The 25,254-nt window shown below is 43.3% G+C and overlaps 1 protein-coding gene across 1 annotated transcript in view; it reads right to left on the bottom strand.

Moving 5' to 3' along the window:
• Nucleotides 1-486: 486 nt before the first annotated feature.
• The window catches only part of KCNK10 (potassium two pore domain channel subfamily K member 10), a gene marked incomplete at both ends in the record, with an annotated part of 120,819 nt that continues 96,051 nt past the window's right edge, over nt 487-25,254 (bottom strand). The window contains 3 exons of the mRNA XM_080917380.1: nt 487-1,107; nt 2,839-2,981; nt 6,344-6,530. Of these exons, the coding sequence (XP_080773506.1) occupies nt 487-1,107; nt 2,839-2,981; nt 6,344-6,530 (951 nt within the window). The remainder of the gene's footprint in view (nt 1,108-2,838; nt 2,982-6,343; nt 6,531-25,254) is intronic.

Here is a 25,254-nt window from a genome sequence, read left to right on the forward strand (position 1 = left end):
TCTGCACTGTGGCCTGTCAAAATATCCACTCCAACCCTTGCTAGAGTCACCAGGTCCCTCGCAAACAGCCTCCCCTTCTGTGCACAACCTATCACTAAGGGTCGGTTGGGGAAGGAGACTCAACTCAAAAGACAAACGTGTCTTCTCAGAGGCTGATCTAAGGGAAAGATCCCCTTTCCTGTGTGCCATGCCAGGGTGGCACTGTGTGAGGACCATGACACTGACACTGGCTACCTGTACAAATGCCCCCGTGCATCCTGCGCCACTATCTGAAATGAAGGTCTCATTTGATTCATTTTGACAGAGCGAGCTTTCAGTTGTGTATGGCACAGTGAAATATATTCTTCAATGCTATGTAATTTGGGACTAACAAGAAGTCTATTTAAGGCACGTGTCTCAGTGTGAATATTAAAACAAAAACAAGACAAAAAAAACAAAACAACAAAAACAAGACAACACTTAGTCCAGCTCCAGTGTCTTTAACATTTAGTTTCTGTCTTCAAGTAAAGAATTGTTCTCCAGCCCCTGGTCTTTGGTGTCCACAGGGACCATTCCATTCTCCATCTCTGCTTGCTGCTGTATACACTCTGTCAGAATGGCTGTGCTGGAGTTGTCCGAGTTACATATCTTTTCTGTCTCGTCTTCTTTCTTCTCTTCATCCAGAGAGTAATTCCGGAAGGTTTTGTAGATTTTCTGAACATCCTCAGGTAAGGTCTTTTTGAGATCTTTGTTTTTCCTCTTTGTGAGTTTGGAGGTGGATCCGAACTTGTTGATGATGTTGTCCTCAGAAGCGCCCTGCCCATGTTTGTTGAGCTGATCTGGCCCCTTAAGGCGGAGGTTGTTGGGTCTGTTGTTGATACTCTCCTGGGATGAGGCCTTGAAACGGCCTGTGTCCAGGGCTGCAAAGACAGAGCGCTTCTCAGGGGATAGCATGTCCAGTGAGTGGGCCCTCTGGTCCAATCCCAGCCGCCGGCGCTCCATACTTCGGATGGTGGCTGCGCGTTGCAGCTTGTCATGAATCTCAACGCTGAGCCGCCGCCTTGTCTCCCGAAACTCGGCAGTGACATTAGCCTTCCACTCAGCTGCATGGGCTTTGATCTCACCCACCTAGACAAGACAGAAAAGCAACATAAACTAAGAAATTCCTTTCTTAGACTTCTCAGAACCCACAGCCCTTAGGCGTTTCATGAGGAAGGCAGTCTCTGGGGAAGACAAGGGGCAGATCATCTCCCAGAGAAAGAGACAAAGCACTCCATCTTCTCTGATGCTTTCTACAACCCAGTGAGACACCCATGTCAAGCTGTATAGTGACTGACTGATGGAGTAGGGAGAGATTGGAAGCATCTGAGGTTGAGAAATAAAAGCTGAATAGAGGCAGATGATAACATGTAGAGGATAGATTTGGAATCTGGTTCAATCTCTCTCTCCCCCCTTCTCTCGTGTGTGTATGTGTGTGTGTATCCCCATTTTTCTCACATGAAGTCTCATGGAGCTTCTATAATTGCATGACATTAAAGACCACACCTAACTCAGCTGTGGCCATAAAATCAATGCTCAGCAAGCCTTTGTCCTTGCCCTTCTTTCCAAAGCCTCTGCCCAAAAATTAAGACTAGAACTCAATGACAGAGCACCTGCCTAGCATGTATAACACCCCGGGGTCCAATTTCTGGGGTACTGAGAAAGATAAAAGTCCTGTGCCCAAGGAAATAAATCCCCTAAGTCCTAGGCAAAGTGGGATGGATAGTCATCCTCTATTGGAGTCGTTCTACAACCATGTGCTGAGGAGGGCCCAAGGTACATGATAACCACATTTCCCCGGTGAAGGTGCCAGAAAAGGGCATTTCCCACCAAAGTCCACCTAAAATATTTTCTTAAAAAGTGAACTTTTGCTGAAGATTGATCACCAAATCTCTTGGTTGCTTATGCGGCATTCTGCTTCCTTATAGATGTAAATAACTCAAAATTTAGCATTTAGAAAAGTCTACTTCTGCTGTTCCTCCCTCTTTTGTTAAAGCCAACATCTCAGTGGGTCAGTCTCTGGGTAATCAACCTGGAAATGGCATTGGGAATGTTTGCACAAGCCAGGAACATTTTGTAAGCCCAGGAATTGGGGGAGTGGGGTGGGGGAGACTCACCCAGCAACTGTCTCCTGGGTCCCTTTTTACCAAGTGGATTGCCTGTCCCTCTCTTGTTATCTTCCTGTTTCCTTACTCTTTCTCCTCCTGCCTATCTTTCTCTTTGCAGAAGAATGACATTTTTGGAAGCCCTGCATGTGTTTCCTTCTGTCTTCCTTTACTTGCCTTTGAGTTTCAAATACAGTTCTAGAAGTAATGACTGCCGATATCTGGCAAGAGGAATAAAAGTCTGAGGATCTGATGCAGGGTGGAGGGGGACATAGGGAAAATATATAAAGGGAAATGGGGATATTTGCAGAAAGAACCCCTTGAGTCTATTTCCCCATGGCTGAGCACTGCTCAATGACTTTCATCTGGTGGTGTCCAACTGGCCATCCCCACACTGACCCTGAGACCTGGAGTGCCAGCCAGCTTCCCCAGGTCCTCCAGGCATCCATGAAGTCTCCTATGTGGTTGCTGACACAGGCAACCATGTTCATACTTAAGTCACCATCCACCCTCTCCTGTAATTCCTAGTTTGTCAGTTCTCTTCTCATTTTTAAAGGAGTTATTTACTAAAAGATCTAGAAATGACTACTGGGAACCTGATTTAGCTTCTAAATAAAGGGAAAGAGAAGCCATGCAATCCTTTCATGGAGCCAGAAACAGACATTTCTCAATGAAAGGTGTCAAGGACATCCATGGGGTTTGGAAGGATTCCTACCTCTTCTTTTGTCTTTTTGGATAAAACCCGCAGCCAGTCTCCAATCATACTGAGGACAGCTGCAAAGTAGGCAAGGCCAACAAGGATCCAAAACCACACCAGCGGCTTATACCACTCTCGGTAATTGATGCCGGCATTTCCCCCTGAAAACAACCAAATGGTACTTTAGCAAGGTCAGCAGTTGGTCTTCACAGAGTAAACTCCAGTTCATCGAGGGAAATATCATTCCCATGTCTGGTCCTAGACCACTGGGCTTTCAGGAAACAAGACCCAACAGAAACTGGAGTCTGACTTGAAGCTTAATTTCTTGGATTCTTAACAAGTAAAAATAACCCTTCATTCTGGAACAGAGAAATGCCAGTGGCCATCTTGAGTGATCTACTCCCATTGACAAAGAATTAATTTCACAGGAAAAGTATTTTCAGATGCTGGTCCACCATCTATCTTTTTGTTTTTCTCAGAACTCTCTGAATTCTCCTCATTAACAGATTGAGTACAGTGAGGGTTTGTACACACTAATAATCTTATCAGTCAAGAATGAAAGACTGGAGGATCCACTGTAGGTTCAAGGCCAGCCTTAGGTACACAGTGAGTGCAGGGTGAGCCAGAGCTACACGGTAAGAATTTGACTCTGAAAAGGAGAGAGGAAGATCATGATCATGACAACGACAATGACAACAGAGTGGGAAAAAGTAGGAAGATGAAAAGGAGGAGAGAAAAAGAGGAAGAGGAGTGAGGAAAGGAGAAGGAAAATGAGAAGAGTACACACACACACACACACACACACACACACACACACACACACACAATGTCAAATGATTTCAAATACTTGAAGTTATTTGTTTCTAAAGTTTATTAGAGACGAGTGGGTGTGCAGAAGAAGTAAAATTAAGTATAACAAATTAAGTATAACAGCATTATTGAGACTTTGATCCATGAAATAGTGATTTGATACTAAGGGATGGTGTTTACATGATGCTCATCCAGGGGTCAGTTAGGCCAGGCAATTAGAATTACTATATGGGAGAGCTAAACTGTACCAGTGAGGGAAATCTAGTTCAATCCCATCATTTGATAAACAAGGATTACAGTAAAAGAAAAAAAAAAATCTAGCAAACCAAATTGGCCAATTGCCTAATGGTGTTGACTGGCTGTTGCATTCATAGAAATGATCATTCATTCCAAATAATTCGCCTACTTATTTCTGCCCCATTGTTCGCACTGCTGACAGCACACTTCCCTCGCCCAGAGAGCAGGCAGGCGCCTCTAAGACAACTCAAGGGTGCTGTGCTAACAATCAGAACACTGGGTGATGAAATACCCCTAGCCTTGTCCACTGGGTAGTGGTTGTCACTGTGTCCGACATCATGGAAGGTCTATGGTTACAATAGCTTGGAAAGCTTGATAGGCATCCACTGGGACCTAGGGCTCTTAGTAAAATCAAAACTAATCTATAGGACAGCCCATGAATCCTACTGCAGTAGGAACGGGGCTAGAGATGTGGCTCTCGATGAGAGCACTTATAGCTCTTGCAGAGGACCTACATGGTGGCTGAAGACCATCTGTGACTCACCTTGCAGGGGACTTGATGCCTTCTCTTTTGACTTCCAAGGGCATCAGGCACACGTGTGATGCACACACATATGTTCAGCAAAAAATATTCATACATGTAAAAATAATGATTCCAAGGTGTCAGGTCCCTCTTTGCTCTGGTTCAGCTATCTGCATTCTTCCCTGTAGCCCACTGTTTACAGGGTTGTATACTAATCCGTTTCCTTAAGTGTTCTGTCCCCTTTGGGCTAAGTAAATATGTACCTTTGCAAACCACTAGTACCCAGTCAAGGCTGTCACTGGTGTGTGCTAGCCAACTATATAGAGTGTGTCTCTCTGTGTGACCTTTCATTAGTCACGGCTAGAATTGCAAGCTCTGTGTACACTCACAGTCAGGGGTGTGAAATGCTGCAGCATCATTAGGCTGCATCACAGTGAGTCATCAGTAAAAGAAAGCTTCCATCAATCTTGAGTGGTTCTCCCCCACCCCCAGATGAATTTCTAGTAGAGCCGATAACCTATCAGATCACAGTGACCATCAACTTTTGGTTATTTGAATGGTCCAGCAACCCCCACCTCCCCCATCACACAAAGTATTAATTAACCCACATATCCACAAGCTGTCTGGCTAGATTCAACCAGAGTTGGACCAAAATTACTCAAATTTTTTCTAAATTGCCAGCATTAGACATATGAGTAACTTTTTATTCTCATTACTCCCTAAACAATACAGTAGGATGACTATTTGCAAAGCATTCTCTTTGCATTGAATATTGCATGGCATCTACATGCAGATGTTTGGCCATGCGTGAGAGGACGTGCATAAATTCTATGTAAAAGTTGTGTTGGTTTTGGAGGGACTTTGAGCACCTATTGATGCTAGTAGCTTCAGAGGTCACAGAGCTGATCCTCTGGAGATACCAAGAGAAGTCTATTTACAAATACACTGAGTGCATTTTCCAGCCGCACATATGCCTGGAAACCATATGAGCTCTGAAAACCAGATTTTAGAAGAAACTGGTTTGGGGGCTAGAGAATCATCTCAGCGGCTAAGAACACCTACTGCATAATCATGAGGACCAGAGTTCAGATACCCGCACCCACATAAGAAGCAGGACATCCCACAATTGCCTGTTATCCCAGCTCCAAACAGAACAGAGACAGAAAAATCACTGGAGTTTGCTGGCTCCTGGTCTAAGCAAGAAAGCATGAGCCCCATGTTTAGGAAAAGACCCTGCCTCAAAAGAAAAAGCAGAGAGAATGACAGCAAAGAACACTTAATGCACACACACACACACACACACACATACACATATACACACACACACACACACAAACATAGTGGTTGAGTGTGGTGCAAAAGGAAAGACTGGAGTAAAATCTGGGTAGGAGAGACTCTTACTTTAACATTAGGGGCTTTACCTACTATTGGTCAATGCAGAGCAGTTAGCAGTTAGATTTGCCTTTGGCTAATTGTGGTCTTTATGGATTGATTTAAGGAGCCTTAATACAGCTGAGAAGTCAATGAAAACATTGCTTTGTCTTTACATTGTGCATCCAGTGATGCTAACACCAAGTCAACTTCCTAAGGAGCAGGGGCCTGGCTTTCTTCTCAGGCAGGTAGGTAGATAGATAGATAGATAGATAGATAGATAGATAGATAGATAGATAGATAGATAGATGATAGATAGATAGATAGATAGATAGATAGATGACAGACAGACAGACGAATAATGATGACAGACACTGGAGCATTTTGTTTACTTCCTCTGCAAATGCCTGTTACCATGACTTTGATCCTTTTAATCTGGATCTGGGGCTTTGGGATTGCTGACCAAGCACATTAGAGCTGAGATAAATCTCCAACCCTGGGCATCATGATTTTGAAAAGGACATCCAACAGACTGTTTTCCCCAGGAAGGCCCAAGTGACTGGGTAAGCCCAGATTGCTTACCTGCCACAAAATCACCAAAGCCCACTGTGGTCAGGGTGACCACCACAAAGTAGATGGATTCCAAGGCAGTCCAGCCCTCGATGTATTTAAAGATGACAGCAGGGATCGTCACAAACACGATGCAGCCAGCCAAGATGAAGAGAATAGTTGAGATGACCCGGATCTTGGTCTGACTCACTTGTTTTTTCTGGGGAGAGCAAAAGAATGAAAGGGATAAGCAAGTCAGAGGCGGTATCCTGGATACAGAAGACAGGTACCAGGGAGTGGGTGCTGTGTCCAGGGATTTTAACCTTTCTCCACTCATAAGCAGCTGTGTAGAAATCTGATGATACCTGTGGACTCCTGGCTATGGGAATGCACACACAGAAGTTTCCAGGGGGTCTAGAGAACAGGCTTGATGTTGGATGCTGGTGCTTTATACCTCCCACATGGTTCCATCAATACAGCCCAAGTCTGATGTGAGCCACTAGAGTGACTAAGTATTTCCCAACAAGAGCTCGCCTGCCAACATTTTTCATGTGCTAAAGACCTATTGGGGATCTGAAGTCCAGAGCCATTCACCACACACACTGGCAGTGTCAAAAATGATAGGTTAGGGGAGGGAAAAATAGCATTGGTTTGTGAGAGGGGGTAGGATTGTTCTCTGTGTTCTTCATGCCTCCCAACAAAAAGGGAGAAGACAAAAAAATTGAATCATAAAAACAACAAAAATTCACTATTCCTCACTTGTGGAGCCAAGTTCACTCCGTCTATTTATCTATTGTGAAATGTGCTGCTCTCTAAGTGCTTGTTGAGTTAGTGCTGTGGTCATTGTGTGTGTTGATTGCATCGCCATATATCATAGGAGAGGAGTCAGAAGGATGAAGTCCCTTTCTAAAAGATCAATTAGAGCTTTCTCCTTTACCCACTTCAAAAGGAACCATCAGTTAGGTACTACAAAAAAAATGTATGATGCCTGGGGATTATACAAAAATATCACACTGCCTTGTCCAAGGTAGATGTTCTGTATCTGTAGGGCCCTCTGAAGCATTATTGTCTAACCTGGCCTTGCTTCTAATAGGGTGATCTAAACCTTCTCCAGACTCCCAGAACTGGTGTTAGAGAAGATGACTCTGGCATCAGGGGACTTCAATATCATTTAATGCCACAAATACATGAAATGGATGCTTAACACCAGAAAACACCTGTCTACATGCCCAAATTGATTTTGGTGAAGCTACACAGCACTTTGGGAGCAAGATATAAAAATCCACTTCCTATTCATTGCTCCTGGTGTCTCTGAAGCCAGAGAATCTCAGAGCGTGGAGAGGTCACTATGCATTCATATTTCTCATTTTACTGATATAAAACAGACACCAAGAGGGGCTACGGGACTTGCACAAAATGATGCTGCTAATGAGGGTCAGAGCCAAGATTAGAATCCTGATGTGATTAACTCTCAGCCCTGTGCTTAATGACGGAAACAGCTCTCCAGGTTATTCAACAATTGATTTGCTCCAAGAAAATTGCCAAATAAAGTTGGTGCTCTCTAACACAAGACACCAAATGCAATCCTTCTGAGTAACAGGTTTTCTTGTGTCCATTATAGAAAGACTGTGGATAAAAAGTGGTCAGTTTATAAAAATAAACTCTCTGGGAAAAGCTAAGGAAATACAGTGTAAGTTACTCCCCCTGACTTCTCAAAGGGCAGTCAGCCTATAAAGTGGGAGCCAGGTTAATCAGCTTAACCTGTATGCCTGTCTCCCCATATCCTCAGGAAGACTTTCTGAAAAAGTTATCTAATGATATAGCATGAAAGTATTTTTTCTGGAAGTATCATAATAGAAATTGGCTACCTATGAACCATGGGGAATAAAATCCGTTTTATGAATGTCTACTCTGTTGAATGGAAGAGCCTTGAGGAGGAGCAGCTTAGCCCCTTGACAATCCAGGAACTTAATGGTCTGGTTTAGTTCATAGACATGCATGGAAAATCCAGAGTCCAAAAGCGGATTCCATGGCAGACTGTTACATTCATCTAATTGGTGTCAAGGGGGCTCTCATTCTCCCTTTCTACAAATCGTCCTCCTCAAATGCATAATAAAATTAAAGTGAATTAAATGTTTGTGCAGTGTTAAGTTTTAAATTAGTGTATGCACACAACCCTCATCTAAATGAGGATGTGGTTGGCAAAGAAGGGTGGTGAGTCTGTGGGAAGCTGAAGATCTAGCCAACCTCCAGATACGGGCACAAGTAGGTTGGCTTGGTGGAGAAAGCAGGCATATAGCAGAGGCTGGGTGCTGCTGTTCTCATGGCAGCGCCCATCAGAGGGTTCACTAGCAAGGTAAACATTGCTCTTCCCTCATCCTGCCCACACTAACCAGAACACTTGAATTCCCAGGAATGGTGCTGAGAAAATGTCTGGAACACTTAATTATTTGAGGGAATTTTGGGGACTTAAGAAATATTTTTCATGACTGTATATAGGTGTATGAAACAATCTACCTATCCATGCTTGGTTATAAAAACAAGGTGTGAGCCCCAAGTTGTTGCAATATCTGCTATTCTGGGTATTTGTACTTTTGTTGCTCTCCACCAGATAACAGCAAATAAGACAACTGCCTTCACTGAATATCAGCTTTCATCACATGTGGAGCTTCAGTCCATAGCCTGTGTTGAGCTTCAGGCATTGACTCTGAAAGCATATACTCATATATACTACAGAAGGGCTTTTAGGGACACAATCTTAAGGACAGACTGTCGGAGACACTTTCTGTTCCTACTGATCAATAACTGAGTAAACTCAAACTTCTCAACTCCAATGAAATGGAAACAAAGCCCACCTCTTGAGTGTGGTTTAAAAGATGAAATTTGTATAAAGGTCTTGGCGGGTCTACTGAGTGCTCAGTGTTTAACTGGCACCTTTAGTGTAAAGGCACAAGTCTTTCCTTCACTGAGAGCAATGCCAGACTTAATACTTCTCTTTTATGATGAAAAAAAATGTCCCCTCATAGCTTAAGATGAGCTCCACTCAGCTACAGGAGGTCGCCACCCCTTGTCCCTCTCTGGGAATATCAACCCATATAATCACCACATTTTCAATTTGGAAAAAAAAAATCCTCTTTCTTTGACACTTCTGTGCTAACCACAGTTTAAGCTCTCTCAAAGATTCCTAGTTCATAATGTTAGCAGGTTTTTTTGGTTGATTATTAGATGGTTGGTTGGTTGGTTGGTTGATTGATTGGTTGATTGGTTGGTTGGTTGGTTGGTTGGTTGGTTGGTTGGTTGGTTCATTGGTAGATTGGTTGCTTAGTTAGTTAGTTGGTTGGCTGGTTGGTTGATGGGTTGGTTGATTGTTTTGGTCTTTCATTTGTCTGTCTATTCATTTTCTCCTGTTCCCATCAACTTTCTGAAACTGCTAAGAGCTGACATTAGAATCTGTGATATGTGGAATAAGCTACAGAGGAGAACTAAGAGGCCCGAGCCTTATCCTGTGTGTACCTTCTAGCTCCATGTTTCTCAACACTTACAGAATAAAGCTGTGGTGCTGACCCTAGGCAAAAGTCACATGACTGATGTACCAATGGTTGTCTGGGTAGATGTGGTGTTTGAGCAGACATGATGAGTCTGCTGTGTCTTTCTGACCCAGTCTTGCTTCCCTTGCTCTGTAGACTAGTTAGGACAGAGGACTTGGCCTTCAGCTCCTTTAACAGATACTGTTATGAAATACCCAAGCAACACTGTTAGAAAAAAACTAGCTTTTATACTCAGTTGGCTGACTGCAGAGACTCTTGAGGAACTCAAAATCCATCTCGCTGTCTGTGCAGTTCTGCCAAAGAGGACCTGAGCTTCATACATAGGAGGAAGGGACCAGCTTGGAGAAAAATGTGTTTGCTACTCATTCTATTTGCCTCCTAAAGACAGCAAAAGGCCAAGCCCGTGTCCAATTACTGTGAATGCAACCTCTTGTCTGTTTTTCCATCTATAGAAACAAGGCTATGTTAGTAAGCCTGTGGACATTCTTGTTCATTGGCTGCTTTTTTTAAATTTTGCTTTTTACTCCTTCATAATAATACCTGCTCTACTTCCACTTTCTATGACTTCTTAGAATTCCAACATATATTATCCAGATTGTTTTGTCTGCCTTGGGAATATTTTTAGCGTGTGCTTTCAGCCTGGACATGGGAGATTTTATTCAAAGACATTGAGACAAGCATGCTATGGATAGGAGATGGATATGCAGAGAGCCCTCCTTTATGGTGTAGTTGGGCTTTGTTGAAATTCAAACATGTGACCATGGGAATTCAATCAAACTAAGGATGATTTCTCCCAGTGAAAAGAGAGTAGGCTCCCTCTTGCTAAAGGTTGGGATTTATTTTCTTTTTATGTTTTCTGCCAAGATTTTTTTCTAAAAGGTCTACTTGTAACTAATAGTTTCAACATTATAACAAACAGCCACAAAGCATCAGTAACTATATTAGAAATCTAAAAAGGGCATTTGAACACCATTGCCTGTAATCTCCATGGTAGAGACACTCTAAGCAAACTACTGAGATCATGTAGACAACTCTTCATGGAGACCACATACAACAAACATCCAAGAGTTTAAATAAACAAATATATATATATATATATATATATATATATATATATATATATATATATATATTTGGTAATGAAATAATACTGGTATCCACGTGTTGGAACCTAAAAGGAAATAGTAAAACAAACCTCCTTGGAGACTTCAGGAATTCCTACCAAATGCTGTGGATTTGAAATTAGTGCCTCCTCCCATTTCTAAACTATCCATAGTGCCATGAGCTCACATGACCATTTATGTATCTTAATCTCTCTGGATGGTTGATAGAAAAACTCTGATTTCTTAGATCTTGCACTGTCCTTTTGGCAATATGGGGTTCCATATATAAATTCTAGTGACATCATCAAAGCAATTGGGTCATCTCTTAACTCCGCTGCTTCCTTTTTAAAAGCACATTAATCAGAATATCCATATCCAATTCTCTGGGCTTTTAATTTCCCATTTTCACATTCACTGACACCCCTTTTCTGCCATATTTCAGAAGTTTTTTAAAAACAAAAAAAAACTAATTCCACTCTTTTTTATTCATTTTTCTTCTTAACTCCAAACTGGCAGAGGGTACATTTTCTTAATACATTTGTTATGTGACATTTCCTAGAAAGGCAAATATTTATTCTCCCCAAATAGGGCACCAACAACAGACCCAAAAATCTTTTCTTTACATTCTTGGCTTAGTAAACCAGTGAGGAATTTGGTGAGGGATTGCCTTTAGGACAATGGATGACCCCAAAAGTAGCTGCATCACCAAAAATTCCTTCCCCAGCATGGCTGAAAGCTCACAAAAGGTGCCTCACTGGAACAACCTGCAAGACATTTTCCCAATTGCAAATGCTCCTATAGACTCATAGAGAAGCTTTGTGAATCTTGTAAGTTTCCTGTGCCTTCAAGTTTCCTCAGCATACTGACAGATTTGAATTACTTAAAGAGAGCCCTCCTCCTTCCAAAAGGGAATGTTTCCATTCAGAGGAAATAGCTACACCTGTTTTTATAAAAATTTCCTTATTCTCTTCAGACACGTTTTGTTAAGCATTTGGTTTTTCCTGCTTGATTTTTGTGGGATGTTTCGGGCTTCATTTTTTGCTTTTGTTTTTGTAATTCTAGCATGAAATTGTCAAGCTTTTGCAGTTGTTCATACATCTTTGTATTATTTTCACCCAGCCAATATTAGGTCCATTCCTGTTCCAACTGGGCATCAACGTTATAATCATCCTCTTTTGAAGGACGTAGGACCGGGATCCCCACAGCACAGATCCAATTGGAACGCTTATTCCATTTACATATTGCATGTGTGTTTGTTTCTTTATAAATTAAAATTTGGCTGTCTTCCATTTAGTCTCCATGACAAGTTACTGTAGTGTGAGACCTCCTTGTATTTTTCTATCTATAGTTGTATGGTATGCTAGCAGTTTGTTAGTCATAACGTTTTCACTACAAACATGTTGGAGAGTAGGGTCGCCACTGGAATCCGTGACATTTGAATCTGCACCATGTTCTAGCAGAAAAGGTACATATTCTCCCTCATATATAACCCACTGTCAGTGGTAGAACAGCCATAGCAACGCTACACACATCTTTTCTTTTGAAAGCACACCCCTCCTAGGTGTCTGTATGGCATAGTGCAAAATGGTCCTTTCTGCATCCTGACCATTTCACTCAAACTGCAAACATGATGTTTCCCTTGCAGAGGACTGCCAGCTGGCAAACTGGCCTTCTCAAGCACTGCTTCTTTGTGCTGTCCCTTGGGGATCCATCTCTCAGCTTCCTTTTTCTTGACTTCCTTCATATACAAGGCAGGACCCTGATTATGGTCTTCAGTACCCATTTTTTTCTTAGTGGAATCAGTCCAGAGAAGCAGCACAGTAGGGGCTTTCTTCTAATCCTGCCCACTGCTTTTGTGTTCCTTTATTTATTCTTGTTGACCTTGGATGTGTCCCAATAGCAAATCAACACTTTCAATAGATGAAGCTAAAACCTCTCAGGTAGCCTTCTTCTCTGAATGAGATAACCCAGGACTTCCAAAGCACACTCAGGGCCACCCCTTCTGATAGTGGTCTGAGGCTGTAAACAGGTACCTGCTGGAGTCCCAGTGACCTAGGCTAGAACTTCAGTGAAGGACAGAAAGAGAAGACAAAGGCCAGTTGAGGACAGAGGAGCACATTCAGGCAGGGAACAGTGCATCCGGGCCTCCGGAAAGACTTTAATTAAAATTTTCAAAAGTTAGTGTCTGCTAACCTTTGGAAATAAATGGTTATTGGAACAGATGGTCTGTATTGGAAATTCAATCTTTTCAAAACCTAATTATGAGTACTTTTATATACTGTTGGCTGTGCTAGTTGTGAATGACATGGCTGAGTGGGGATGGGGAGGAAGGAGGATGAAGAAAGAAGGAGCTGGGAGAGGTGAGCAAAGAATGGGGAGGGGAACAGGAGAGGGGGAGAGAGAAGGAAAAGGGGGGAACATAAAGGGAGGCAAAGGGGGAAAGAAAGGGGTATACAAGGAATACAAGGGAGAGAAAGAAAAGAGGGAGGAGGGAAGGAAGACAAACTGGAAGGGGAGAAGAAGAGGAGGGGGAGAAGGGGTGGAGATGGGAAAGTTGTTTTTCTTTAGCTATATATTGTCTACTGGTCCCAGGGTGGGAGCACTTGAGTGTGACTGAAACCTGTAAAGGTGCCATAAGTATCCATGGTATCTTGCCTTAGTATTTACTGAAGGTAAAATTTCAGAAAAAATGGAGAAAGGAGTAAATGATGGGGGCGGGGCACTGTTCTTCATCTTCTTTGGAGTGTCACCTACAATGGTTGCTCTTAACATAACTAGTATCCAAGCATGCAGAAGCTTGGGCCCAGAGACAAGAGCACGCCATAGGCAGTACCAGTACAGGGGCATCTTCGAGATCTCAGCTCACTGGAAGAAAGGTCATTTTCTCTAGTTGAGGTGTGAAAGGAAGAACCATATCTGCTGAGTTACCCAGCAATCCAAATCGACCTTTACCTGTCCACCAATATTTATCCAAATTCTAAATTTATTCTATACATGTTTTGGCAGCATGATGCTCCTCCCTGAATAATGTACACCAATACTACAGCAACAACAACCCGGGCCCCTAACAAAAATTAAGACTAGGTTCACTTTGCGAAGTACTGTGTTATAGATAGAGCACATGAACCTTCTAGAAGAATAGGTACTCATTTCCCACAGAGGGTGCAAAGTGTTCCAGCCACCACAACACATGTGGCCACTGTGCCTTACTCTGGCCCAGGAACTATAGCTTGGGCTCTACTTTTCAATTTGGGAACAAGATTTCCCCAAGAAGATATCCCAACTCTGGTTTTATATTAGGAAATCCATCTGTTCACAGATAAATCACATTCAACACTATTGAGAGGATACATTAAGCTTCAAATTTTTCAATATTTTTGTATTTTAAGTATATGGGTGTTTGGTCTGCCCTTGTTAGTTCATATTTGGAATGACAAAGAAGGGCCATGTTGGGTTCTTTCAAAGACCCAAGTCACCTCAGCTATCAGTACTCTCTGGGACCATAGTTTTTTAGTTTTTAAAGCGCAGCTATATCTATCTCCCAACTCAAGGGACACCTTGCACCTTATAGCAGATTGGCCAAACCAGTGCTCACTTAGTTTAACAGTGCAAAGTTTCACCTAAGAGTTTGGGGCTTGAGAGATGGCACAGTGGTTAAAATACACCGGCTGCTCTTCCAGAGGATGTAGGTTTAACTCCTAGCTTCCGTTTGGCAGGTCACAACCATCCGCAACTTCAGTTCCAGAGGATCTAACACCTTCTTCTGGCCTTCACACTAGGCCACACATAGTACACAGACATATGCACATGCAAAAAAAAAAAAAAAAAAAAAAAAAACCCTCCACATTAAATTTTACAAGAGAACTTAGATTATTCTACTATGAAAGAGTAAAGAAGTTAGAACAACGACCATGTCCCTAAGCGGAAGTGACTTCTCCCTCTTTAAATTGTGGGTGTTCACCAGGAAGAAACAGGGATTGTCATTGAGTCAGTCGTGAATGAGAGTGCAACAGATCTCCTGATAAAGTAGAAACTGAGGAACTCCTGGGCCCCAGCAAAGCTATGTAGGAGGAGTAGGAATCCTGCCTGGGAGCTGAAACAGGGTGCGGAGGGTGACTGTGGCCATAAAACAGGCACAGCACTTACTGGGAAAGGTCACGCACTCACCCGTGCCATGGGGAGTCATCTGAGGGCACTTTGCCTTCTCCTTGTTTATCTCTTAGCATATGACTGATTGTCAAAACTACCAAGAGTGAGAGGTCAGCATTGTAGCATCCACACTGGACTCAGCCCATGCTGAGGGAAGTTATTTCTGAGCTTTCCAGTGGGCTGCCTGGAATCACCATCTATTACATGTCCAAGAATTAAGGTAAGTGAGAAACTTGTCTGCTGGAAGATCCATGGGAAGACCCTAACCCTAACCCAGATTAAGAGTAAAGCAAAAACAGAAAATAATGCCTTATCAGTAGATGAAGGTTCCCCCTACCCAAATTTTCCTTCCTACCCTTTCTTCCCCCCCTCTGCTTTTCTTCTTGAATCTACTTTAGTGTTTGCTTTCTAGACAGCTATTCTTAGTTACAAGAACATGAGGCTGCTTGGGGCCATAAAATTACTCTCTTGTTAAACCACTTCTTTGCTGAGGATTAAAAAGGGAGATCCTAAAGACAGAAGAAGAAGAAAAAGGAGGAGGAGAAGGAGAAGGAAGAAGAAAGAAAGGAAGAAGAAAGAATGAAAGGAAGGAAGGAAGGAAGGAAGGAAGGAAGAAAGAAAGAAAGAAAAAAGAAAGAAAGAAAGAAAGAAAGAAAGAAAAGAAAGAAAAGAGAAAAAAAACCACCAGGCCTTGGGATGCTCTCCTCACACCAGAGCAATTAGAAAAGGGCATTTGCCTGACCCTAGGAAAGCCCAGCCTTCAGTTAACTTAGTGGCCACCACTGATGAGGCTCTAAACCACTAAGCCAGGCGAGGAGTACCACATGGTGACAAAATGGAGTCAGTGGGTATTTCAGTTGCTTTGTTGTTGACTCTGTTTAGATTTCCTTCCTTAGTCTGGTGAGAGAGATCTTCACCAATATAGAAACTAAAAAGACTTGGAGCTAGGAGAGGATTCTCCCAGGGATCAGTGGGGCACATGTAGGAGCTTCCACCATGGGGAGGGTTGGGTGGCAACCCTGCTCACATCCTTTGGTGTTAGGTTAAAAGATCAGAGACGTGGCAAGAACAACACTGTCATGTCCCATTTCAGGGGGGTCACCATGGTGCTTCTAACCACCACCAGCAGCAGCACCACCACTACCACAATCACCACAACCACTATCATCACCATTGCCACCATCACCTCCATTGAAGGGCTCTTGCCTTGCCTCACCTCTCCCTTGCTAAACCTTTGGATTACATTCCTAAAGGTCCAGCAATCCCCAAGGTCCAGCAATCAAAGCTCATCATTTGGCTACCCTGACTACCCTATACCAATCACTACCTACCCACTCACCCAGCCCTGGTTTCCCCTCTTCTTCTTGAAAAAAAATCACTGTGTAGAAACACCTGGATCCAGAGGCCTTAGCTGGATCCAGAGGCAGCCCCACCCCACCCCCACTTGTCACTCCGGGGTAACAAATCTTCTTTGTGCTGTGAACTTGGTGTCTTGGTGTGTTCTGTGCCGACTCTAAACGGCCCCACCACAACCAACATCACCACTAGCAGCACCAACTGCTGCCACACTGTCTCACTGAATAGACCCAGCTGTGGCTTCTGATGGGACCAACACGAACCACTCTTCTGGTCTGGGTCCCTTCCATTTGGTTCCTCAGGCTTCCTGGGATTCAATGGGTATCCAAGCCCTCTGCTCACAGTGTTGCTTTTTCTATGGAACATAACATGCCTGCCTGTTATTTCCTTATTACCAGGGAAGGACCCACCAGAAATACAACAATGTCAGGATGTCTCCAAAGACAAACTGGCCAGTTTGTGGATTACCAGAGACATTAAGCCACGAGGAGAAGATTTCTTAAAAAAAAAAAAAAAAAAAAAAAAGAGTTATTTTCTGCTTAACACCCACAGGCCCAGACCTCCCTCCAAAACCAAAGGCTTGGCCATTGTCCTCAGGCAGCCTGGGTTTCAAGAAACCAATGTTATGGAATTTCTAACACCCACTTTCTTTCCAGTTAAACTTTTTCCTGGAGGAAATTTGTTGCTGTTGTTGTTAATCTTCTGTTTAAACTACCCTCATTTTAAACTAAGCTCCTTACCTGTGACTGCCATTTCTGGAGGTCAGGAGGGAAGCTGGCATTAGTCACTTGGAGGCAGATGAAGGGCACACTGGCATAACCACAGTTCTGCACTCTGAGAAGACCTGGAGTTTCTGCCAGATGTGATATAATCTCCGTGGGTTTCACACCCCTGTGCCTTTCTGACTCTTAGAACTGCACAGTTAAGAGATACAGCTGATTTCAGCTGTTTCCCTGTCATGGCTGTATCCTTCGAGACCTAGGGTTGTAGGAGATGCAGTGTCCTTTTCCTTAAGGCCATCTGGAAGGTCACACTACCTGCTAAAACATGGGTCTGACTGGCTGTGAAGTCCAAATGGTAGCATTGTCTAGAAAGGTCAATAGGTAGAGCAGAGCTAGGCCAGCCAGAAGGAGGTGCTGGTCTAAGGAGCGGAAAGAGCAACCACCAGCACATACACTGACCAGTCCTGCAGGAACCAGAGGCTAGTGGGATGTGTAAGAAAGTGCGAGAAGGGCGTGAGGCACCTGTTCCCTGATACTGCTGGAATCCCTGCTCCTGGGCCAGATGTAGATGCAAGGAAAAACAACTGGAGCAAATCATGTCCCTGTGGCTTTATGTTCTTCTTGGCACCCCTCTTCACGATATTTTCTCTTTCTAATCTTTGCACATGAGAGAAAATGGAAGGAGGATCAAGTGACAAGTACATCAGGCAGGGTGGGGCCAGTAGAGAAGGGAAAGAAGAAAGCATGTTTATGACCTCGAATGTTTCCCCAGAAACAACACAAAGTGCCGTAGGAAACCACATGCATTGGCTCCTATAGAAGGAGTGATGACCGTATCCTTGAGGGAAGAGTAGGAGCAATGTGTGCTTCCTGCAGCACAAGGAGAAAGACAGTCCTTGTCTGGGCCTTTAGAATCCTGGGAACGGTTGCCAAGGGTAGTGGTGGCAGAAGACCATGGGGACCTGGTCTTCTTCCAATGCAATAATTGCATCCTGCCTGCTCTTCTGGGTCATCTCCTCTTCCTGCAGATCGGCAGTACCTCCTTCTGTGCAAAGCTGATGGGGAGCCCCGTGGCTTATGTGCACCTACAGGGTTTCTCCGAACCCCAATCTGTACCTGCCGTGACTCTGCCCTCTGCTATCTGGAGACACCCAAATAGCATGCCAGTTTGTGGGTTTGTGTCCTGTGTTCTCTAAGTCTTTTTGTGTGTGTGTGTGTGTGTGTGTGTGTGTGTGTGTGTGTGTGTGTGTAGTAGATTTAGGTTTATGGGGGCGGGGAGGAAAGCACATTTCCCCTGATGCCTCCACACAAGCCAAGCCTCTCCCAATATCCCTACCAGAGAGGAACGTCTGCTACAACTGATTACCCTGCAGTGGCATATCTGTTAGACAGTGGTCATCACCTACACTAGGAATCACTTCTGCCTGGTGCTGTGTTAGGTGCAGATGTGAGTAACAGTGTCACATAGATACTGTGTTTTCCCAGCCTCTTCGTCACCCCCACCATTGTGCACTGGTCTTGTACTGACTCTCACTTGGTAACAAGCAAGCCCATCTCTTGCATGCCTTGTTGTGACTTCATAGTGTTATGGGTTTTTATTTTTGTTTTGCTTCGGCCTCTTTAAAGGGCACTCCGCCTGTAGGACATTTCTAATGGTGGTAGACAGAACAGTCACGGACTGCCCATTCCTTAAAGCACAGTTCCAGCCTTACCTCCTGCAGGAAGGGCACGTCACCACCCTGTTGGTAACGTTAGCATTTCTTCCTCCGTTGTGCACCGTGAGGTTCCCTGTCAGTAGGGCTGCTCAGCCTGCCCTGCTGTCTCTCTGTCTGTGTGTCTACCTATCTCCTTATCACACAATGCACAGTTTCATTTGTGTGCTGCGTACAGGATTGATTTTTATGCTTACTGCTGTCAGCTTGACACAAACTGTGAGGAGCAAGCCAGTAAGCGGTGGGCCTTCGTGGACTCTGCATCAGCTCCTGCCTCCGGGTTCCTGTTTGAGTTCCTGCCCTGACTTCTCTTTATGAGAAGCTACAATATGCATGTGAAATAAACCTTTCTCTCCCCAAGTTGCTCTTGGCTGTGGTGTTTTATCACAGCAATAAGACACTTATTTCCTCTTAATTTTAGTTCCTGGAGAAAACACGGGCATAAAATAAACTAATCCATGAAACAAAGATAAACTATGCATCCAATAATCGATAAGCTGTCAAGACTTTCTCATACAGAACTCTAGCTAAGTATATTTGATAGAGAAACACAGGCATGTGGGTGCACACATACATTATGTCTCCCTGAATGATGCTCCTGTGAGAGATGCACCAAGGGAGGGGGCTTAGGCATCTGCCCCTGGCTGTTTACTAAAGAGCAGACGCATGTGTACATTCCCAGAACTTACTCAAGGGCTTTCTGGAAGAGAGGAACACTCTAAGGGGTGGCTTGTAAATCTGGTGGAGTATTTGTGTTTGTCACAACTGTGCCACACTCTGCCACAAGCTATAACACATGCCCTCTGTAGAAGTTCTGAGCACACCACCGAGCCAAGAACCTCACTCTCTTTTATCTGCAAATGGATACAAACATCTGTATTCAATGGAGAATACATTTTTACAAGAATATCAATAATACAAATTTTGTATTTGTGCATATGTTTTCAAAGGTGTACGCAAGTGCATTTGCACATGTGCATGTGTGTGTGAAGACCAGAGAACAACCTCTGGAGTCGTTCCTGAGACACCTTTGTGTGGGGTTGGGGGGTGTCTCAGTGCCCCACACTATCCTGGAGTAGGGCAGACCTGGTTGACAATGAGTCCTGAGGGACCTGTCTGACTCTGCTTCCCCAGCATGTAGATTAAAGTGCCTGCCACCACACCCAGATTTTCACTGAACTCAGGTCAAAAAAAATGCTTTACCAACTGAGTCATCTTCCCATCCTTGAACAAGGTAAATTCTGATGAGGTTGGATTTTAATCAACTGGACCCAGCTGAGTGTTGTTCTGTTTTGGAAAAACTCATCACTAGGGGGAATGGAATCCCTGGTGGCATCCAAGTCACCAGTACAACCCATCTGAGGCAGTCTGCCTTGAAAGCTAATGTGTTTGAAGAAGGTTCAACAGCTCAGCTGCTAGCCTAACATTTTATGACCAAGCATTTCTTATAGAAACACACTTTTATTATAAGTTATCTTCATTTTGCCTTCACATTTTAACTAGGAAATAATTGTGAGGTTTTTGTTTTGTTTTGTTTTGTTTTGTCTTTTAATGTGTCTGGTAAGTTGGGTTGTCTACAGTGTTTGTTTCAATGTATTAAAAAAATGTTCTAGCATTTTCTGAAAAGGGGGATAGTATATGTTTCTAAAATACCAAATGAAAACAAATTACACATTTAAGGAAATTGACAGCTCCACAGAATTACACTTCTCAGTGTCACTGGATGAGAAATACAGTTCGTAACATGCATTACCAGATGGGAGTTAGCTCCCCTGGTGGACCAACTTCTCACCAAAACAACTATACTTCAAAAGTTAAGGTCTCTCTTCCTCTACTGGCATTAACTTGCATGTGACATTTTCTATATCAAGATATGTGTGGTTAGATCTAATGTTCTTTTTTTCCTTATCTACCCAATTGTGAATTAAGAGATCTTTGAGCAGCCAGCTTTGTGGTAGCTTCTGTAGATAATATAGCAACCAGAGGCTGGGATGGGGTTGGCAGTCAGCGTCTGAAATCACACAGCCCTTCGGCTGACAGGGATACCCGGTGCCAATTACACAACTCCAAGAGGGGAGACACTGACAAATAATGTTGGACCTGTAGGCATGGTGCAGTGGGAGTTTGGGGCTACTGAGCTGAGGAACCAACACACTTACAGCAGGAGGCAGGTGTAGGGTGTGAATCATAAATATCACAAGTCCGGGGACAGAGTCAGAGCCATCCACTGTAAACACCAAACTGAGCTCTTTCCCCAAACACAGTACTCAAGGTTCTTCCTCTGGAAAAGAGGTTTCACTGTGAAAAGCTTTTTAAAATATTTATCCATGGGGTTTTGAGAGATGGCTCAGCAGTTAAGAGAACTCGTTGCCTTTTTATTTTCAGCTCCAACATGACAGCTGACAGTCATTTATAACTCTAGTTCCAGGGAATCTAATGGTCCCCTGAGGACACCAGACACACAGGTATGAGTGTGGACAGAACATCCATGTGCCTAAAATAATTTTTTAAATGTTTTGTCCACATGAACGTTACATGAAATTTGGCTGAGGTGGCTTTCTGCTGCTTAATAATGAAATTTAATAATTTGAATCTAAGACATTGCTAGAAATATAAAAGCTAGAGATGTGTGATCGTTGCAGGATAGAGAAAATGGGGAGGGGATGAGACAGGATAATGATAAACAAGGAAGAGGGAGTTCCAGAGTAAGGTGCTAGCAATCAGAAGAGCAGATACACTTACTGGCTCGCATTTGCATTGGTTACTTTTCTGTTGCCATGACAAGATGCTATGGCCAAGGCAACTTAAGGGAGGAAGAATCTACTTTGGCTTATAGCTCCAAAGGAATGAAACTCCACCACAGGTGGGAGGCATGGAAGAGTCATCAGGAGTAGGAAACTGGAAACTCAATTCTTCACCAGACACACATATCCCAGTGAACCAACTGGAAGTGTTGTGGAGGCTTTGAAGACACATCCCAAGTGACACAATCCCGCCAGCAAAGCTTCACTAAACTGTGCCACCAGCTGGGAACCAAGTGTTCAAATTCCAGAGACTACCAGTTATAGTTCTCATTCAAGACCCCAAAGGCTTTGTTCAAGCAAGGGTGCATGCCCCCTAAAAGTTTGCAAACTTGTGGAAAGCAAGTAATAACCCAGAAAAAAATCACTGTGGGCACAGCTTCACCCTTTGACCTTTCGCCCACTTAGAGCCAGGACACAGGATGGGACACACCTCAAGGCTCCTCTGATCTCCCTCTCCATCACCTGTGACCCATGTCTCTACAAAATTCATTTTAAAGAGGCACAAAAACCAGGAAGCTCTGGCCCAGCCATCTAGACTCAGACTTGTGCCTGTCACAATCGATCAGGAAAGAATTCCTGCACCCCAAAATCTGACTGAGTCACCAGCTAATGTGTCAAGACCACCTGCACAGAGACAATATTCTTTCTATTGAAATACATTCCAGATAAGAATGTTAAAGCAGCAATAGCTCATGTTTAAGACTATACAGGCTTTCTCATCTCTGAACTCAAAGCCAAAATATCTCTGTCTCTCTGTCTCTCTGTCTCTCTGTCTCTCTCTCTCTCTCTCTCTCTCTCTCTCTCTCTCTCTCTCTCTCTCTCACACACACACACACACACACACATTTACAGTAAAAAAAAATAACAAAAAACAAAAAAGTCTTTATGTTCTTATATAACCCTCATGACCCATGGTTTTGTCATACTTCAATTCTATCCTTCTATCCAAGACACTTTGGAGCCAAATAATTCATACACAAAGAGAGAGACAGAGACACAGAGAGAGGGGTAGATAGAGGGAGAGGGGAAGAGGAGGGGGAGAGGGAGAAGGGGAAGATGAAGAGGGAAAGAGAGATTATTTCATGTATTTAAAAAGAGAAATAAAAAAGAAATTTCAGGTTTAACTTTAGAGGAAATAAAAGTGCATGTATAATATTTCTAAGACATCTCTCTACCCCTTTTCTCTATCTGACTCTTCTCTCCCTGACCCCTTTCTTCCTTTCTCCCCTTCTAGCTCCCGCCTCCTGGCAGACCTCTCCTCTCCTCTTCTCTTTCTCTTCCTCTCTGTCCTTCTCTGTCCCCTCTATTTCTCTGCTTCAACTCCCTTCTCAACTCCCTTTCCCATTCCCTAAATAAACTCTATTCTATACTATACCATGGCTGGTACCTCAGGAGGGAGGGATGCCTCAGTATGGGCCCGCCAAGACACCCTTCTCTCTTACCATACCACACTCTATGAAAAAAAGAAAAAAAGAAAGAAACACTTCTAAGACACTTCACTGTGACTCCCTTGAGAAACCCACATACACACTGAAGTATGTGCTATCTCTTCATGAGCACCTGGTTACTACCAAGCTGAAACGCTATGCCAACATCTCTTCTTTATAAACTCCATTCTTCTTCATGTGAGCTTATCCTAGAATTCCTTTCTCTAGAAAATTTAAGAACCCAGCTTCACTTGAGTTTAGGTCTCTGAAAAGAATTCCTTAGGATGCCTCAGTCCTCACCACACTGCCACTTTGTTTTTTGAATTTCATTGGATATTCTCTGTATTTATATTTCAGATGTTATACCCTCCCGCACACACACACACTCCCCTCCCTCCTCCCCCTCAACTTGCTTCCATGAAGGTGCTCCCTCTCCCAATCACCCTCTCAGTGCCTTGGCTGATGATGATGGTGTTCTTCCCATGAGGGTACAAATCTTTCAGATATTTCAGTCACTTCTCTGGCTTTTTCATTGGGGTCCCCGTGTTCAGTTTGATGTTTAGCTGCAAGCATCCTCATCTGTATATGTATGAATCTGGGAGAGCCTCTGAGGAGTCATCAATGTCTGATTCTCGCCAGTAAACACTTCTTGGCATCAGCAATAGTGCTTGGGTTTGGTGACTGCATATGCAGTGGTTCCCCAGGTGAGGCAGGCTCTGTAGATCTTTTCTTCAATCCCTGCTCCTCTATTTGGCCTTGTATTCCTCCCCTGTTTTGTTCTCTCTACTAAGAAAGACTGAGGCATCCACATTCTTGTCTTTCTTCTTTTTGAGCTTCATAAGTTCTGTGGATGGTTTCTTGGGTATTCTGAGCTCTTTTAGGGGTGTGGGGAAGGCCTAGTATCCACTTATAAGTGAGTACATACCATGAGTGTTCATTTGTGACTGGGTTACCTCACTCAGGATAATAGCTTCAAGTTCCATTCATTTACCTAAGAATTTCATGAAGTCATTGTTTTTAATAGCTGAGTAGTACTCCATTGTGTAAATGTACTACACTTTCTGTATCCATTCTTCTCAAAGCAAAGAAATACTAAAAAGCAGTAAGAGAAAAAGGACAGCTAACATATAAAGGCAGACTGATCAGAATTACACCAGACTGATCAGAATTACTCCAGACTTTCCAACAGACTATGAAAGCTAGAAGATCTTGGACTGACAACATACAGACCCTAAGAGAAAACAAGTTCCAGCCCAGGGTACTATATCCAGCAAAACTCTTGTTCACCGTAGGTGGAGAAACCAAGATACTCCAGTACAAAAACAAATTTACAAAATATCTGTCCACAAATCCAGCCCTACAAAGGATAATAGATGAAAAACACAACAACAAAGAGGGAAACTTCACCCTAGGAAAATCAAGAAACTAATCCTCTTGCAGCAAACACCAAAGAAGAAAAGCACACAAACATAACGGTACCTGTAACAACAAAAATATCAGGAAACAGCAATCACTACTCCTTAATATCCCTTAACATCAATGTGATCCTTAAAGAAAGAAAGAAAGGCAGGGAGGGATGCATGCCCAATTTCTAGGCAGGAGACAATCCCATCAATTCCGAAAACCATCTGACGGCAGCGCATGGAAGCAGGTGTCCCATATTTCCGTAGCCATCTGGTCAGGCCTCTTCCTTGAGGAAAAGGTTGACGAGCCTCTAAGGGTTAACAGGTGAGAGACACACTCTGAACTTATGGCAGAGTCAAAGGGCAAAGAGGGATTGAGAGTTGATTAAAGAGCAGCAGAGGCGGGAGGCAATGTCAGGATGAGTGCCAAGAACGCAGTGTGAACCCTGCACGAGCACCGTATGCCGTGTGTGCGCCATGCACCTCATTCGAAATGTTGATGTTTGCTTTCTTCTTCGCTCTCGGTGCCAAATCTGCTACGGTGCTTAGTGAAATTCTGGGTTGTTGTTGTTTGTTCGTTTCAAGAAAGCACACCAAAATTTCTTGCATCCTTTTTTTTAAAATCACACAGAAGTTCCTTTTTTTTTTTTTTTTTTTTGAAAGTGGCTGATACATATCCCTGCTTTTAATTGTCTGAACTAGTCTACAAAGCAGCATCAG

This window comes from Micromys minutus (genome assembly GCF_963924665.1).
Source record: "Micromys minutus genome assembly, chromosome: 1".
In the NCBI taxonomy this organism is placed as follows: domain Eukaryota; kingdom Metazoa; phylum Chordata; class Mammalia; order Rodentia; family Muridae; genus Micromys; species Micromys minutus.